At 41.5% G+C, this 16,463-nt stretch overlaps 1 protein-coding gene across 1 annotated transcript in view; it reads right to left on the reverse strand.

The window, feature by feature from the left end:
• LOC126160949 (uncharacterized) overlaps positions 1-16,463 on the reverse strand; it is a 292,907-nt gene that overhangs the window by 227,922 nt on the left and 48,522 nt on the right. The window contains exon 4 of the mRNA XM_049916942.1: positions 6,160-6,368. Coding sequence (XP_049772899.1) covers positions 6,160-6,368 — 209 coding nt within the window. The remainder of the gene's footprint in view (positions 1-6,159; positions 6,369-16,463) is intronic.

A 16,463-nucleotide genomic window follows, 5' to 3' on the forward strand; every position in this document is an offset into this window, starting at 1 on the left:
ATAATGTCGCGAGTATAGCCCGAAACAAATTGTCCTGGTCTGGTTGTTCCAGACTAAAGACTTCCTAGCAATACAAATGACCCTCTGAGGGAGACAAAGAAGACCCGCCACACAGTCACTGACAGTACAGTGATTGATTTTAACAAGCGAAGTCACACTCCGATACAGTCAACTTTAGCCAAAACTGCTCGAGATGGACAACATAGGCCGCTTGTACGCAGAACGCTCAATTGCCAACTGTACTCGGAAGGTTACGTTGAAGTCGAAACTTCAGCAACTTCGTCAAACAGTTTCAATTAAATAAAAGTATATTAGACAGCCAACGGAAGTCAGGCTGTCCAGAGCAGCGAGAGCTCAGACTTGTAACCTACTCCGACTCTCTCAAGAGCACCCGTACAAGCCGAACACAGAACAATCCCGCCCCCACGACAGTGGCCATGGTTAAACGTTCCAATCAGCAACTCCAAAACCGGCGGAAAATTCCACTCTATTGCCGAAGCACTACTAGTCCACCAATTGAGATTCATGGCGCCAATTTTGCTACATCACGGAGCTATGCCCTGAGCAAGCCAATCAGAGTTACGATTTTGCAGAAAACGCGAGAATTTGCCCGCCAAGACTGCCTGGGAACACAAGTCATTCCCACGCCTCAGTGGTAGCCCGCCAGAAAGTGTTTTCACTAAGTTTCTGCGAAATAACGGAATCTCTAGCCCAGCCGCTCCTTCTGGCCCCTTTCGGCGTGTCGCTCCCACTCTTATGACAATGTCGGCGTCTGGAAAGCATCCACTCGACTCCCTCACACCCGTCGGCTTAACCCTTTCAAGCTCAGCAGAACTCGCCTGTCACCGGACCACCCGGGTGACGAGAAAAGCTGCGTGGGAAGTCCACGTGTGAAGGAATAGCAACTTTTCGCCACATGCAATTGGAGAGGAAAATCGAATTACTCCATGAACTTTCACACAACACAAAATGCAAATTCATTTCAGTCATTTGTCACTGTAAATAACCATCCAATAGATATGGACACTGTTTTCAAATGCCTACGTGTGATGGTTCAAGATAACCTGAAATGGAATACACATACAGGAAAAGTAAATGCCAGAATTAGTACTGACTGTTATGCATTGAGTGTGCTGAAATCATGTGCTAGCCTGAAAACATTAAGCAGTGCATACTACACTTACATACAAGCCCACCTAAAATATGGTGTGATATTCTGGGGAAATTTTCCAACTGCTCTGAGCACATTCAAAATCCAGAAGAGAGAAATGAGGATTATTAATGGAAACAAACCCAGAGATCCTGCAAACCCATTTTCAGAAAGTTGGAAATCCTTACACTGCCTTGCCTATACATTCTCGAGACTCTAAATTTTTTCAGAAACCACATAGTTCCAACTGAGTCCAGAGTAGTAAAAAATAATGAAATACATAAACACAACACCAGGAAAAACTCAAATTTGTGTGTTTTATGTACAAACACTCAACTGTGTAAAAATGGAGCTTTCCACATGGGCCTCCAACTGTTCAACAATCTTCCCACTAGTATTAAGTCCATAGAAGACAAAATAAAATTTAGCAAAATCGTGAAGTCATATTTGTTGTGTCTCTGTTTTTACTCTATAAATTAATATTTAGAACAGTAATCTTGCTATTTATGTTGAATTGAAAACATTGAGCAATTGGAGTGAAGTAAACTTAACAAATCTTTGCAATATAATATTTTAGGATATTATATGTTAATATATGTTAACAATGTTGACTGATATTTTCCGACATCTGCAACACACTGTGAACCATCAGATCACATGGAATAAGTAAATAAATATAAATAAATAAATAAGTATTTATGTTCAATGTCACTTTATTGCCTATTGACCAATCGTAAACTTCCTTGAGAGTTTCATTTGCTTTCTCGGCAAGGAGTTCTCTTGTTTTCTCAGTGACTATAATATTGCTGTCATCATCAAAGAGAATTTTTTCACCTTGAGTAACGCTACTGGGAAAGTCATTGATGTATATCAGGAATAGTATTGGTCCTAATATGCTACCTTGCGGGACCCCTATATTAATGTATTTTGGTTCTGTTAAGTGTTTTACAAAACGTTTAGATCTATTTGAAGTATGTGTTATCTCTACTCTTTGTGCGCTGCCTGTTAGGAATGATCAAATACAGTCATTAGCTACTCCTCTTCTTCCTAATGCTCCTAATTTATTTAATAGAATCTTGTGGTCTACTGTGTCAAACGCCTTAGAAAGATCCAAAAATATGTCTGTGAACACTCAACTTTATCAAAAGCATCAAGTACAACTTTTGTGAATTTCACAATGGCTGACTCCGTATTTTTGCCACTTCGGAAACCAAACTGTGATTAGCTTAAAAGATTGTATATATTCAGGCAATTCATTAGTCTGTATTTCATAATTGCTCCTATTATTTTTGAAAATGGTGACAGCAGGGAAATGGGCTGGTAATTTTCTATGTCTTAAGAAAATGTACAACTTTTGCCTGTTTGAACTGCTCTGTCCCTGATGTGAAGGATTCATTTATTATATTTGTTAAGGGGCCTTTTTTAAGTGTCAGTACACACATTGGTACTTCATCTAAGCCTACTGACTTTTTATTTTTTAGTTTTTGAATAGTTTTATTGACTTCATTCTCTGTGGTTGGAAGCAACATCATTGTATTTAGTGCAACATTATTTAAAGGTGTTATATTTGTTTTGGGGAATTTTTTGCTGTAACTTCTCTGCAATGCTTGAAAAATGCTCGTTTATATATTTTGCTAAGTGTTGTGGATCATTTATTACCTTATCCTTCTCCCTTAGCAGTATGTTATTCTACGTTTGTTTGCCTCTCCCCATTTCCTTTTTTATAACATCTCAGACTACTTTGCTTTTATTCTGTGCATTATATATTATTTTGTCATTAAATGACTTTTTTGCAGCAATCAACACCTTCCTATAAATATCTTTGATTTTTTTAATAGAAACTTAAGAATTCTGGATCATAGCAAATCTTTTTCATGGAACTGAGGTGTTTAAGTGTTTGGAAGGACTTCTAAAGCCCGCTGTTATCCATCTGTTTTGTGAGATGTTGACACAGACATACCTACTTTTGGAAATGCCTTTTCAAAGTTCAATTTAAACAATGTGGATAATTTAGAGAATTTCATATTCACATTGGTTTCCTTATAAACTTCATCCCAGCTTTGTTTTTCTAGTTCTTTTCAAAAATCTTTTATTTTGATTTCTGATAGAGGTCGTTTGTAGGCTTGTAGTTTAGGGAATGATTCGATGCCTGATTTTAGTGTTGTTATTTGACAAAGATGGTCTGATAGTCCGATATCTTTTACAGCTATATCACATTTTTCCCTGTCCATATTTGTGGCCACATGGTCAGTTACTGATGAAGTTGTTGTAGTAACCCTTGTTGCACTATATTTTACTGTACCTGCATTTTCCACCCTTTTGTGTATCTCTGCAGGATATATCTTCTTAATGCTACTCATTACATTTTTTTCATCCGTTTTTATGTGATTTGATGCTCACAGTTTATTTCACAAGTATTTTTCACAACACGTGATTTGAGTAGATCCTTGTGTCTCCATATTCATTGAGAGGAACTAAGTTTTTATCCTTTCTCAAGCGTTCATTGCTTCCTTTATGTTTCATGTGATGCTAACTTTCATTGTTTCGTGTGAACAGTATTGGGATCACAGGTGAGGAGGACTGATGCTTGTGCATGTGTGTGTGTAAAAATGACAGAGACAGGTAGAGTGAGACAGAGACAGTGGCAGAGAGAGCTGTAAAGAGTGGAGGGCTGGAGTGGGATTGAGATAACAGATGTTTTTGGATATTGAGTGTGTTTAATTAACGTGTGAGGAAGTGTCTTTGTATAGTTCATCGACTGTTCCACGCAGGTTTTTGTCACACAGTACTCTGTTTTCATTCAAGGCTTTCTTTCCTCATATAATTAATTTTTGTATGTGACCATTCTCGATAGACACTATTGCTTTCGCTGAGGATCTTAAGATCAGTCTCATTGTTGTTTGGGTGGTGGTTTTCTTGTATAAATATATCTGCAAAAATGGAGTGTCTACCTTGACTTTTAAGACTCTGAGGTGTTGAGAATATCTCGTTTTCAAAGATTGCATGATTAGCCTTTGTAAACAGACTGGGACAGACTAGCATGAACTACATGTTAATCGGTAGATTCAAGATTTGGAAAATTTGTCTGTTGATGTCTACTTGGATTTAGGATTTTTTTATACTGTGTTGTTTGTGTACAGTTACGGTCATAGCCCTTATTTCTTAAAATGATCACCGCATTGTGGACTTTTTGTTGCTGTATGTTAGTATGTGTGCTTTGTAAGGTGTTCCTGATTTCCTGTGTTTGTCAAATGTTTGTGTTCCTCGTTATCTGTCGTGGCTGGTTTGTTCTTTTTTAATTTGTTACTTTATTTTGTTGTTCAGTTTGTTTATTATTTGTACGTTGTACCCATTGTCTCTGGTATATGGTGTACTGTGTTTAGTTCTTATTGTATTTGAGTTTGTCCAGGGGAATACTATGGAGTCTATGTAGCATGTTTCTTAAACTTTGGAGTTTGTGTGGTGGAGGGTGATCGGAAAGTTTGTAAATTGTTGTAATTGTGGCTGTTGGTTTTCTGAATATTACAAGATTACGTTTGTTGTTGATTCTGTGTATAGTGATGTCACACAAAGTAAGTTACATGTCTGCTTCTGTCTCATTGACAAGTTTTATTTCTGAATGAACTGCATTTATGTGAATGCGTAGTTGTTTTACCTGTGTGTCTGTTTTGTCTATCAATCAAATGATGTCGTCCACATAGTGGTGTAAGTGTATAAGGTTGAACTACTTTGGATATATAATTTCTTTGAATATTTCTTGGTCAGTGTAGTTCAGAAATATGTTTGCAAGTAGACCACTGATGGGTGACCCCATTGGTGAGCTATCTTTTTGTGGCTAGAACGCCTTGCTGAAAACAAAGTATTTCAGTTCTGTTAGAGCCATTAGGATGGCTTTAATTTCACCCATGTGTACATTTCTTACATTCCCTTCTTTCTGCAGCTGTTCTTCAGTAATACTGATTGTATCTCCCTCTGGAATACATGTGTAAATAGATGTAGTATGAATTAGTCGCAGGTTTGCTGTTGTTCGAATATTTATGTGCTATTTTTTATCAGTTCATTTGTGTTTTGTTTTCATGAAAGTGTACAATTTCGAAGTACTGTATGAATGTGTCTAACTACGTGGTAAGATGGCACGTATTTGAAGTTAATTACTGGTCTAATTGGACAGTTACAGTTACGTATCTTGGGAAAAGATTTGTGTTTTATTTGATGCGAGCATTTATAATGGTAAGTTTGAGGATTCTTCGAAGTTTCTGTATGTTTCTTTGGTATCTCACTGTGGGATCACCGATTAATTTAATGATATTTTTCTCTTCTATGACTTCTTCTGTTTTGCTGATATGTTCTGCGTCACTCATAAGTGTGGTGTTGTTTTACAGATGTTTCTGCCTCCCATGGATTCCACTCTGCAGTGGGAAATGAAGCGTCTAGTGTATGCGATCCTGATATCCACAAGCGCTAATTGTCCGGTTGGCTGAAGCTGCAGACATTATTCGTGGGACACCTGGTTGCCGTGTTACACAACCATTAGCGAGCAGATGGCAGTTGTACATTAATGTAAGTGAACTATCTTTTCAGCAACATCTCCAAAACAGTAATCATCACATGCCAGTGTCAGCTCTGTCCCGGAAGAACTCTAGCGTCAAAACCTTCCTGGTGGGAAAACGGTGACACTTATGTCACATAAAAATGTGTTTCTTCTTCTCTTCGCTGAACACGCTAAAATTTTGTACACATAGTTTTGTTCGAAACTGTATAGCACAGGAGTCAGTAACACTTCGAAATGAAGTAGTTGGCTGGTAATAGATCACAATGGACAGCGGTGAACCAACAGAAAAATTGATAATGAAAACAACACCAGAAATTATCTTGCTAACATTGGAAATTACAGAAGATATAAAATTTGATATAGGAATGGGGTTTTGAACTTTATTCCTCGAATTAGTGCACAGTCAACAGTCGTTAGGTCTTAAACATGAAGTGGTGAGTAACAGTAATATACTTACCTACAATGTAGAAATAAGATGAATTGTTTTCGTTAAAGATTCGTGCCGTTTCAGTCCAGCTGTTACGATAGAGGGAGTACAGTGCGTTGGCGAGACCGAACATCTCTGATGCCTTTGGATGTTGCTCCTCGCATAGCGCACTAAAGTCATCATGAAAGGACAGGAACTGCGTTTGATATGCCAGTAGCCGATGATTCAACAGCGGCCGCCTGTAACATGTAAACTTCATTTTTAAAAATTAAAAACCAATAAAATCGGCATGGCAAATCATGTATAAAAATATCTGGAATGGGTTTTCACTCAATGGTGGAGTGTACGCCGATTTCAAACTCCCTGGCATATAAAAGCTATGTGCTAGACTGGAACACGAATTGAGCACCTTTGCTTTTTTTAACTGAAAGTCTTTTGTTGTGATAAATTACAAAAATAACATAAAATGACTTTAAAGATTTCTTGCACAACAGTTTCTCTGTTCTGTGCTGACATATAGTTTGAAATGATTTTACAATAGATGAAATTCCAGTAATTACTAAGATCAACGGGACGTTAAAGCTTAATCTTTCCCTCTTTTTAGAATTTAAACTTCAGAACTGCTATTTCTGAAGAATACATATCAAGCTTTAAATAATAATTAAACATGCGTTACAAGAAATCGAACATATTTTATATCTGTTAGTGATGTTAATGACTTGTTCAGGTTTGTAATAGGTGAAGGAAGTTTGCCCAATTTGCGATATCTAAGCTGTGTGCACAATAGAACTAAAAGCTGGACTACAGCTCACACTGAGTCACCCAGACAGGACTCACGACCCAACCTCACATTTTTTGCTGCTTCCAGTATCTCATCTCCTGCTTTCCACACTTCACTTAAGATGTCCTCTACTTGTTCCGGGACCAACACTTCCGAAAGAAAGTATACTGCAGGAAAGTGAGATATTTTCCCGAGTGAATTGTTTCACTCTACAGCAGAGCATGCACTGATGCGAAACTTCTGGGACTGAGTCCCCGTCTGACACAGACACTGGAACAGCCAGTTAGTTTCAAACCAGCAAAAATTCCTCTACAGAGCGACAATTAATTCAGAAAACAATCCTCCAGGTTTTGGCTAAGGCTGTACTGCAATATCATTTCTGTCAGAAGTGCTAATTTCGTAAGGTGTGGAGGAGAACTACTGTGAAATTTGCAAAGCAGCAGAACGAAGTGGAGGCAAAATTGTGAGGGCTTGTCGCCAGCCGTACATGAGTAGCACAGTTGGGGAGTATTTGCCCGCAAAACTCAAAGGTCCTTGGTTCCAGTCCTGGGCTGTCACACGGTTTTAATCTGCCAGCAAGTTTCTTATCTGAATTAACAATGAGTATGCCAGAAGAAAACCAGTTCTCAAGAATAGAAGGTCCTGCAAATAGAACTCTCAGAGACACATGACGTCTAATCGATAAACGTGAATGTATGAAACAGTTCCACTTATCTTTATTTATTTATTTATTTATCCAGTCCCTTGTAGCAGATCCAGCGGTTAAGGCCACACGATTCGATCACTTGAGGTACATCAAGTCCGTCTTTGCATCTACTGAAAAAGTACTTATTTTAGGGTAAGGCTTTTGTTTTATTCGCTTAAACTGTTGCCAGTGGATATATTTTGACGTGGTGAAAATCACTTCCCCACTGCCCTGCCCGATTCAGGACCTTTCCACACGTAAATCAACCAGCGACCACATCAGACAGTTGAAGATCACCACTGGGAACGAGGACGTTGGGGAATCCTTTCATATCTTGCCACTCCCGCCACCATGTGCTCCAGCTTTAAGGAGGGGAGGGTTGTGCCATGCAGCCCCAACACCTATGGCGATGTGTTATTCACAGCATCTGAATCACATATGTCTCTCTCCTCCATTGCTGGGAAACTGGAGGACGTCAGCGCAGAAGAGGGCGTGAGAGCATCGGCAAACAGGGATGTAACAGCACGTGCACCAAGCAGAGAGGATGTGACATGCTGGCAGCAGTGTAGAGATTGGAGGTGTGGCTTTAAACAGGACGTGTTACCTATCTGTTGGATCAAATATAGGTGGAAGTTGGCAGGCTAGCCTGTGAAGTGTTATTGGGTGTCATCACGCCAATAGTGGGAGAAAGAGAGAGTCGCCCCACTCTGCATTGCTGCCAAATTTATTCAAGATGGCGGATCCAAGATGGTGGCGATAGAAGTGACAATATCACACTGTTATGGTGGGAGGTTCAAATTTTGGCTGGAAAATAGGTTGATGGGGCTACCTCCACTAACCTAACACCCTCCCATCCCCTCCCTGCCCTCCCCAAAAGAATGGTGGGAAGTTCAAATTTTGGCAGAAAAAAGGTCACTTGGGCTACCTACACTAACCTGAGAAAATGGTAGGAAAAAAGTCATTTGGGCTACCTCCACTAACCTAGGAAGGACTGTACTTTATTTATTTTGGAACAATTTATTTAGGGTTGGCTTCCTCATAGTTTAATTATTACACTGATACAAAACACTCGCTCTGTCGTGCTTGGGGTCACCATACACAGCCTACAGAGCTGCGAACTACTCGTGAATCAGCGAAATAATACCATACACTGATGCACAGACACAAAAACAACTCGTAAATGGCCAAAATAATGGACTGCACAGCCTACACGCCCTCAAACTACTTGTAAATCACCGAAATAATGCAGTTCACTGATGTGCAGATACGGAAACTTCTCGTAAATTGTCAAAATAATGCATGTCAAATGCCCTTCAGACACACTCACTAATTATAAACCGTCGAAATAATGCATACAGTTTATTTAGGGACTGATTCCATATAGTTTATTTATTGCACTGATACAAAACACTCACCCTGGAGTGCTTGGGGTCACAGTAAATAGACTACAGACCTGCAAACTACTCGTAAATCACCAAAATAATGCAGTACTGATGTGAAGAGATGCAAAGAACTCGTAAATTGTCAAAATAATGTATGTAAAAGGCTCTGCAAACATGCTTGATAATCGTCAACTGTATATAATGCATTGCACAGCCTGCACACCTGTTCAGGAAATAATGCTATAGACACAAAAACAGCTCGTAAATTGTCAAAAGATAATGCGATTGTAACGCTATGCAAACACGCTTACAATGCTTAAACAGCCAAAAACAGTGCAGTGCACAAACACTCATTGCAGGTAAAAAACGCTTTCAAACTATCGTCAGCCGCAACGTATCAGCAAACGCCCCCCCCCCCCCCCGGCCCCCTACAGAACTTAAAGATGCACACACTGGGCGGCGTGCTTACGCTGGTCCCACATGCGAGACGCCTTCGGGCCACTCGCACATGTTTACCGTTGCTGGCGCGATACCTCCCTACCTGCGGTCCAGTGAAGACCTAATTGCTGAGCAACTCACCATCGTAGGTGCAGATAAGAGGTTCTCAATGTTATATTGACGTCACATGTCTATGTTAAGAATAGCCAAGTCTCTGTCCCTAAACATACTATAGAAATCTGTTGCAATGCTCCTCAGAACAGCACAGGGTGCATTTTTCATAGCAGTCTTAACGGTACATGTAAGATGCATCTAGCCATGCACATGTTTACCTGCCCAGCGTGGCTTATGCATCGCTGTGAAATGTTCACATAGTGGCTCATCATCATAGCCAGAGGTAAAAGGTTCTTAATGTTACACTGATGTCACATGGCTATGTAAATGAGAGCCAAGTCCACCTCCCAGAAATAGTTTAAGTGCCACAGAAACAGTTAACAGTCGCTTTTGTAGGAACTTTCTCAGCTTGCCTGCGCTGAGATTCTTGTCCTAACAGAACCTGGTTAGAAAAATATCCCAGAATATCGCCGAATGCATTCCTCCTGATGGTCCTAACGTGGCACACTGTCCATCACGTGTTACCCTCCCTGGAAAGTGTTAAGTCCTGCCTTCAACAAGCATCTCTGAAATGCAAAGGTTCTAACTCCTATGTAGAGGCTCCTATGTCGAAGCACAAAGGATGTCTTGTGAAAGAATGAAGCATTCTGAATTTACCCACCAAATGCTGCTGGTGTGGAAGCACTGTCCAACTATTTCTTTCTGCATACGAGACTCTCAGTTGCACCCTGCAAAGGTGGCCTACAGATCGTCATATGCGGAAAGAGTCTTGCTCAATATAACGCTCTGCCACTGAGTAGGGAAGCTTGAATATCTCAGTGTGAAACCGATCTCCACGTACCATAAGTGAAGACACAATTTGTATCCTGCGCCATACAAAATCGGCCCTTTTTGCATCATGCATATAGCTATTGACCGACAGACAATCGTGTATATAGTGTGAAAAGAGACAGCGTAAGCACATGCACCAAATGTACTCCTCACAGCATTAGATATTTCACGCGAGGTCAGGCAGTCATCCACCACAGCCAATGGTCACAAGTCATCCACTCCCAACATATGACCAGACTGCCCTCATCAGACCGAAGTCACCCTCAGAACTGTTGTATAAAGGTGGGTCAGTTCCCCTCAGCACAAAGGCGTTACTGTTTCTGTCCCTGACATGCTTGCTTGCTTGATATCTACACTCATCTTCAGTCTCTGGGATTACAAGAAAATTTGTAATTTCACATGGTTTGCCAGAATATCATACCATTTTCGCAATACTTCTCGATATCAAGCACACAGCAATATCGCTTGCATAGCAGTATTGCTTGCACAGTATAATCCCGAAGATATAGGCTGGAAACTATTTCTCTCGAAACTGAAACTTTTGCGACGTGCAGCGTGCTGTAAACCACTGAGTAACTAGAAACGTATCTCACCTGTGAAAACCTTTAAGTGAAACCTCGAAAAAAATTAGAAAAAACTGATATTTCCACTTGCGAATACCGATGTTGGTGATATAAAAGATTCCAAATCATCCTTATAATTTAAAAAGTCAATAAGTGTTTCTCATGTATAGAGAACCAGCAAACACGGCCTCCACCCGTCTTGCACCTGCTAGATGCACTCACACCACAATCAATGTTCTCTCAACGAAATAAAGATCGGAAAGTGAAGAAGCAGTCAATCGGACAATTTACATGGGAGGAAATAATGGTCCAGTGCAAATACACGTCCATATTGATCTTCTCAATTTCCACATGACCACGAAAGCTGTCCAACACATACTAAGTATTAGTTCGCTATTCGGCCGTCTACAGGACGACACGGTAGAGTCAGCTACATTCCTGCATCCCAACAGGCCTTTCCATTTGGACGGCTCCTGCCGTTAATGGGCAACATGGATCATTCCCGCCACAGGCCACTGCTGGCACACCACGCACCCCTAGACAGAACCATACTAGGAAACCAGCCACATACATATTTCATCACTATACTTACAATTAAATGTTATGATTGCATTCTCAATTGATCTACATTGGACAGTGAACGAAGTTGCTTGGTTGGTTGGTTTGGGGAAGGAGACCAGACAGCGTGGTCATCGGTCTCATCGGATTAGGAAAGGATTGGGAAGGAAGTCGGTCGTGCCCTTTCAGAGGAACCATCCCGGCATTTGCCTGGAGTGATTTAGGGAAATCACGAAAAACCTAAATCAGGACGGCCGGACGCGGGATTGAACCGTCGTCCTCCCGAATGCGAGTCCAGTGTCTAACCACTGCGCCACCCCGCTCGGTGTGAACGAAGTATCGTAAATACACCCTGCTGACGGCTGTGGCTCTAGAAATAGAAATATCCGTATCAGTCTTATGACTTGACATACTCTTCCCTTTGCTATCACAGTATTCAATGTCAAATCCATACCTTCATTATGACTGGACATAGTCATTGCCTTTACACATGTTGGAATGCAAACACATACTTTACAAGCCAGATGCTCAAGGCAAACCTATCACACATCCCCTACCACTAAGTATTATAGTTCGCCAATAACTGATTGCAGCCGATACGAAATAATACTGACCGAAAATCAGCGATGTGTGGACATGCCTCATAAGCTTTCTTCCGAGTGGTACTGTAAGGTAGCAGTATTTTGCACCTTTCTGTAATATAATAATTGTTGCAAAGACCGGTTAGATATCGGTTATTACGTTATTTGTTAGGCAATCAGCGCATTGAAATTAATATAGGGAGTATCAGACGGCATAAGACGCGTATTAACTTTAAGAAATTCGCATGTTGCATGAAATCGGGGTTCAGGTGATATTTTCACGGAGTTTGGTTGGAGCGGACGAGTGGCACTGCTCAAAGGCAGGGTAGAGGGGTGTGGAAGTTTAAAGTTTACAACCGGCCATTACGAGTCGGCATGTTAACGCGTCCCACTGGGGGAGACGCGCCGCCGGAGCAGGTAGGCACCCATTGCGCAGACAACAGAGGCAGGCCTTCGAGGGACGGCGCCTCGTTGGCGGTTAAGCTAGTGCAATGACCTTTTCCCGCGCGAGGGCGAAAAGAGAGACACGATTGGTGGGTTCAATTTTGAACGGAGTTTCACTTTGTTCCAGAACATTCTAGGCGCAGTAAGGCGCAGAATGTTTTAATTGGCTGGAAGATGCCAGGAAATAATAGTGGGAGCGAACTGTGCTGGTCTAGAGCCGCGGGATTGGCCACCTCGAAAAATAGCGTGGGGCTGCTCATTTTTCCAGAGGGAAGCTTTTGGAGCTGTTATCGGGGAGAAGCGTCTTAGCTCCTGTAGCGAGCGGACGTCGTGCTTTCGGCTCTGCTGTAGGAGAGTAAATTCCTTTCAGTGTGCTTGCAGAACTTTGAATAAGTCTGCCAGCTGCAACTGAAACTAGTATTCAGTTAGGGGTACTGTCATGTTTTACTGTTAGAGACAGGCTGATTCCGCTAATTGCGGTTGGGAATGCTGTCTCACAGGAAGCATACAGGAGAAGAGCAATTTCCTTGAGCCACACTTTATTAAAGACGTTACTGGATTCCGGCTTTGGGCTGGTGAGTCCCGTCGTAACGAGTGCGAGACGACTGGAAAGAAAGCAGAAATAGCTTCTGAATAGGAGTTTACGAACAGGAAGCCTGTTCGTGAAAATAAATTCATTTTGTTGCAATTGAGGCTCCTTGACGACGCAGACGCCATCGGCGGCTTGCTGACCTGTCCACGACGCTGCATTTGGTAACTTGATGCTCAGCTTCGGCATTTAATCCGATATTACGCACGCCTGTGATTACCAGAGCTCAGTTTTCCACCCACGCTCTTATTGAAAATTTGGTAATTGAAGTAGGTTTGTCTGACGTATTTTATGCCATCTGACAAGGTGAGAGAGTAGAAAATACAGATGCGTTATCCGACGTTAAGAGTTAGTTTCGGAATTTAAGGGCCATTGCCATTACTAGCTTGATTTTATCACTTATAAATGTATGTCTTTGTTCACTTTGATGTTGGGAAGATTATTGTTAAATAAATGTGTTCAATGCTATCCTTGTTTGCTTAGTAGTGATCAGTTCCCTGAACACTATTTAATTATTAAATATTAATCAAAATTAGTAAAGGGGCAGTTTTAATTAACAGGTTGGGTTTCATAACAGGACTTCAGCCAGAGCCAACGATGCAATCCAGTAGGGAAAGTGAACAAGTAAAAGCATTCTTGTTAAAACCCCTCGACATTTGGCGGAACCGCCTAGGGCCCCTTATCATCAGTCATTGAAAGAAACCCCTTCCAGTACCACTGTGTCTCGGAAAGGGAGGTGTAATCGTCTTACAAACTGCCAGATGTTAAGAAACACGATCGCCACAACTATTGTATGTTACAGTCACAACTGGTCTTGGTTCTCCAAGTGCATACAAGTATCCACGTTAAAAGCTGTACTGGCCTTATGAATCGAGGTATGGCATTATCTCCAAATGAAATGGTCCTTTCCAAATACCGTGTCACTGAATATAGACGGTGATCGCCGGAGTGTATACTATCAGACCAACTCTGTGGTTACACGGTCGCCGATGTTGCAACCTCGTAATAAAATTACCGAATTTATAAGGTGGTTCGGCTAACGAACGTGGTATAACTGGTATTTGATACTCCCTCATGCTGCCGCTAAATATTTCTCTAGTATTTGTAATGCATTCTGTCTCGGTGCCATGTCAGACGTCCGGCGATATATTGACTGGCTTATAGGCGATGTTTAATTGGAAAGGATCACAAACAAAAGATGGTGTGCTGATTGAGGTTGTAAGAAATGTACACTAGCTTTTCAGATCTCTAGTGCTATGCTTTCCAGTAGAAATGATGTCTATGATTTGGAATCAAGTCTTTCTGTTCAACCACATACCTGTGTTCTATCCGATGGAGAAGTTCTTTAATGATTATAGCCACTAGTGAATCATATTTCTGGCACTCTCATATCTCGAAACGAGTCACATTTTTCGAACCTATCAGCTACAGTAAAGTCTTAGATAGTCCCTATGCCTCTTGGAATAGCTACCATTACTGCAGCTTTGCACATGTGATCGTTCCAATTTAAGTCAGAACCACCACCTTCTGCAATCCGTGTAGAAACAGAGCGACCTGAGTTAGTGCGACAGGACCGTGTTTTGACCATTCGGTGGAAAACAAGTTGTCGTAGCTCCGCCAACAAAGGACGATGTGTAAGATTAGCGCCAAACAAAGCCTGCTCCTGCAACAGGAGGTAGTGTAAAAGACATTATGAAACTGAGAGAAGAACGAGGATTTTGCTACTGCATTGTGGTGAATCCCCAAACTACACACGAGTACTGCTGCGTGAAGCAGATCTGCGTCCCTTTGGGCGCATTGACGTCTATCACCCCAACATGCTATCATCGTTATTCTGTACCATCCAACAGAGAAAAATTACAAACTATAAAAGCTCCACTAACTTCATCCGGTAGAGAACTCGTTAAGATTTTTACCACATCTCTCCCCTCCCATATATCGAAAACAAATATCATCTGCATGCCGGCATCGAGCACTTGTGATGATCCTATTAAATATACAGGTATTGATCCACTGCACAGACCAGTGTAAAATTGCATCGCCTGTACTGTAGGAGGATGACCGTATGCCACAAACTATACTATAAGTCGCAAGAGACACTCACTGTGACCCTATGTCATTGTATGAAACATTGTTTTTTTTCTGCTGTAATACGCTTTGTACACTGCCATAAATTTTGTTTTTTCCGCCACAACATCGAGGTCTGTGTCACGTTCTAAACAGACATTAACACGTTGTGATCCATTGCTTCTCACAGAAAACTAGATGTCACATGGTGCAAATCATGTTGTTACTGCAGCTACCATAACAAACCACACACACCGTATGATTTTAAATAAGACAGTTACAGCATAAGGAAACTGGAAACGTTTGGTGGCCTTCTGGAGCATTTCCAAACTGCTGCCCGAAGGTGATTGAGCTCTGCATTTTGTTTCGACTGATTCCTCATATCGCAGACATGTATACCATCACTGTTTTAATCCTCCCACTGGCGCACCCAACTTCGAACTAGAGCACGTCTTCGGACGTAACCCGTGGTTGGTCCTCCTGTGAGCCCTATCCCAGTTGTGACATGTGGTGGATCTGCCTCTGAACATCGACCTGGATGTATAGTGTACAGCAGATCCACTCGCGAACACTAAATCGGATGTGGCATACTGTGGATCTGCATCCCAACATCGCTCCATACATTGTGCGTGGCAGATCCACCTTGAAACCCTATACCAGGCGTGGCATATTGTGGATCCGCATCCTAACATCACTCCAGATAAAACGCGCAGCGGATCCGGACTCGAATGCTTACTCATGTCTACTGCAGGTCCTGGGAACCATCCACGACACATACACATACACAGACAACATACTGAAAACGGAGCAAACACACTGCAAATGTGGAATATGTGGGTGGAGGTGACTGGAAGCAACCGAGTACAGTGCTATACTATGCCTCCCGATCACAAAAATAGTGCATTTGCGCTAGATGTTGGCAGCTGTACTACATTTACAAGCAATTTCAGAGCACAGAACGAGAGGTTATGTCAGGGTCACATGGGTAGAACTGACATAAAATCGATAGAATTGCGGAAAATGACGGGAAAATACGTATAAATTGAGGGAATGTACACTGAAATGCGGGTAAATTGATGAAATACTTGAGTGTCTTCAGGTTGGGGCAGAACAATTTGTACGTGGGAACAAGTATGCTGCAGCAAGAGGAATCCGAGTAAACGTTGACATGGAAGCGAAGGGAACAAGCGAAACAGTCACTTTTTTCCATCGGGGCAACAGTCTACTGTATGTCTATTGAGGTATCCGTAATACATGCGAATTGCCTACTGGATTTGACGCTTTTCAGGCAAACAGAGAAC

This window comes from Schistocerca cancellata, unplaced genomic scaffold (assembly GCF_023864275.1).
Source record: "Schistocerca cancellata isolate TAMUIC-IGC-003103 unplaced genomic scaffold, iqSchCanc2.1 HiC_scaffold_1168, whole genome shotgun sequence".
NCBI classification, from domain to species: domain Eukaryota; kingdom Metazoa; phylum Arthropoda; class Insecta; order Orthoptera; family Acrididae; genus Schistocerca; species Schistocerca cancellata.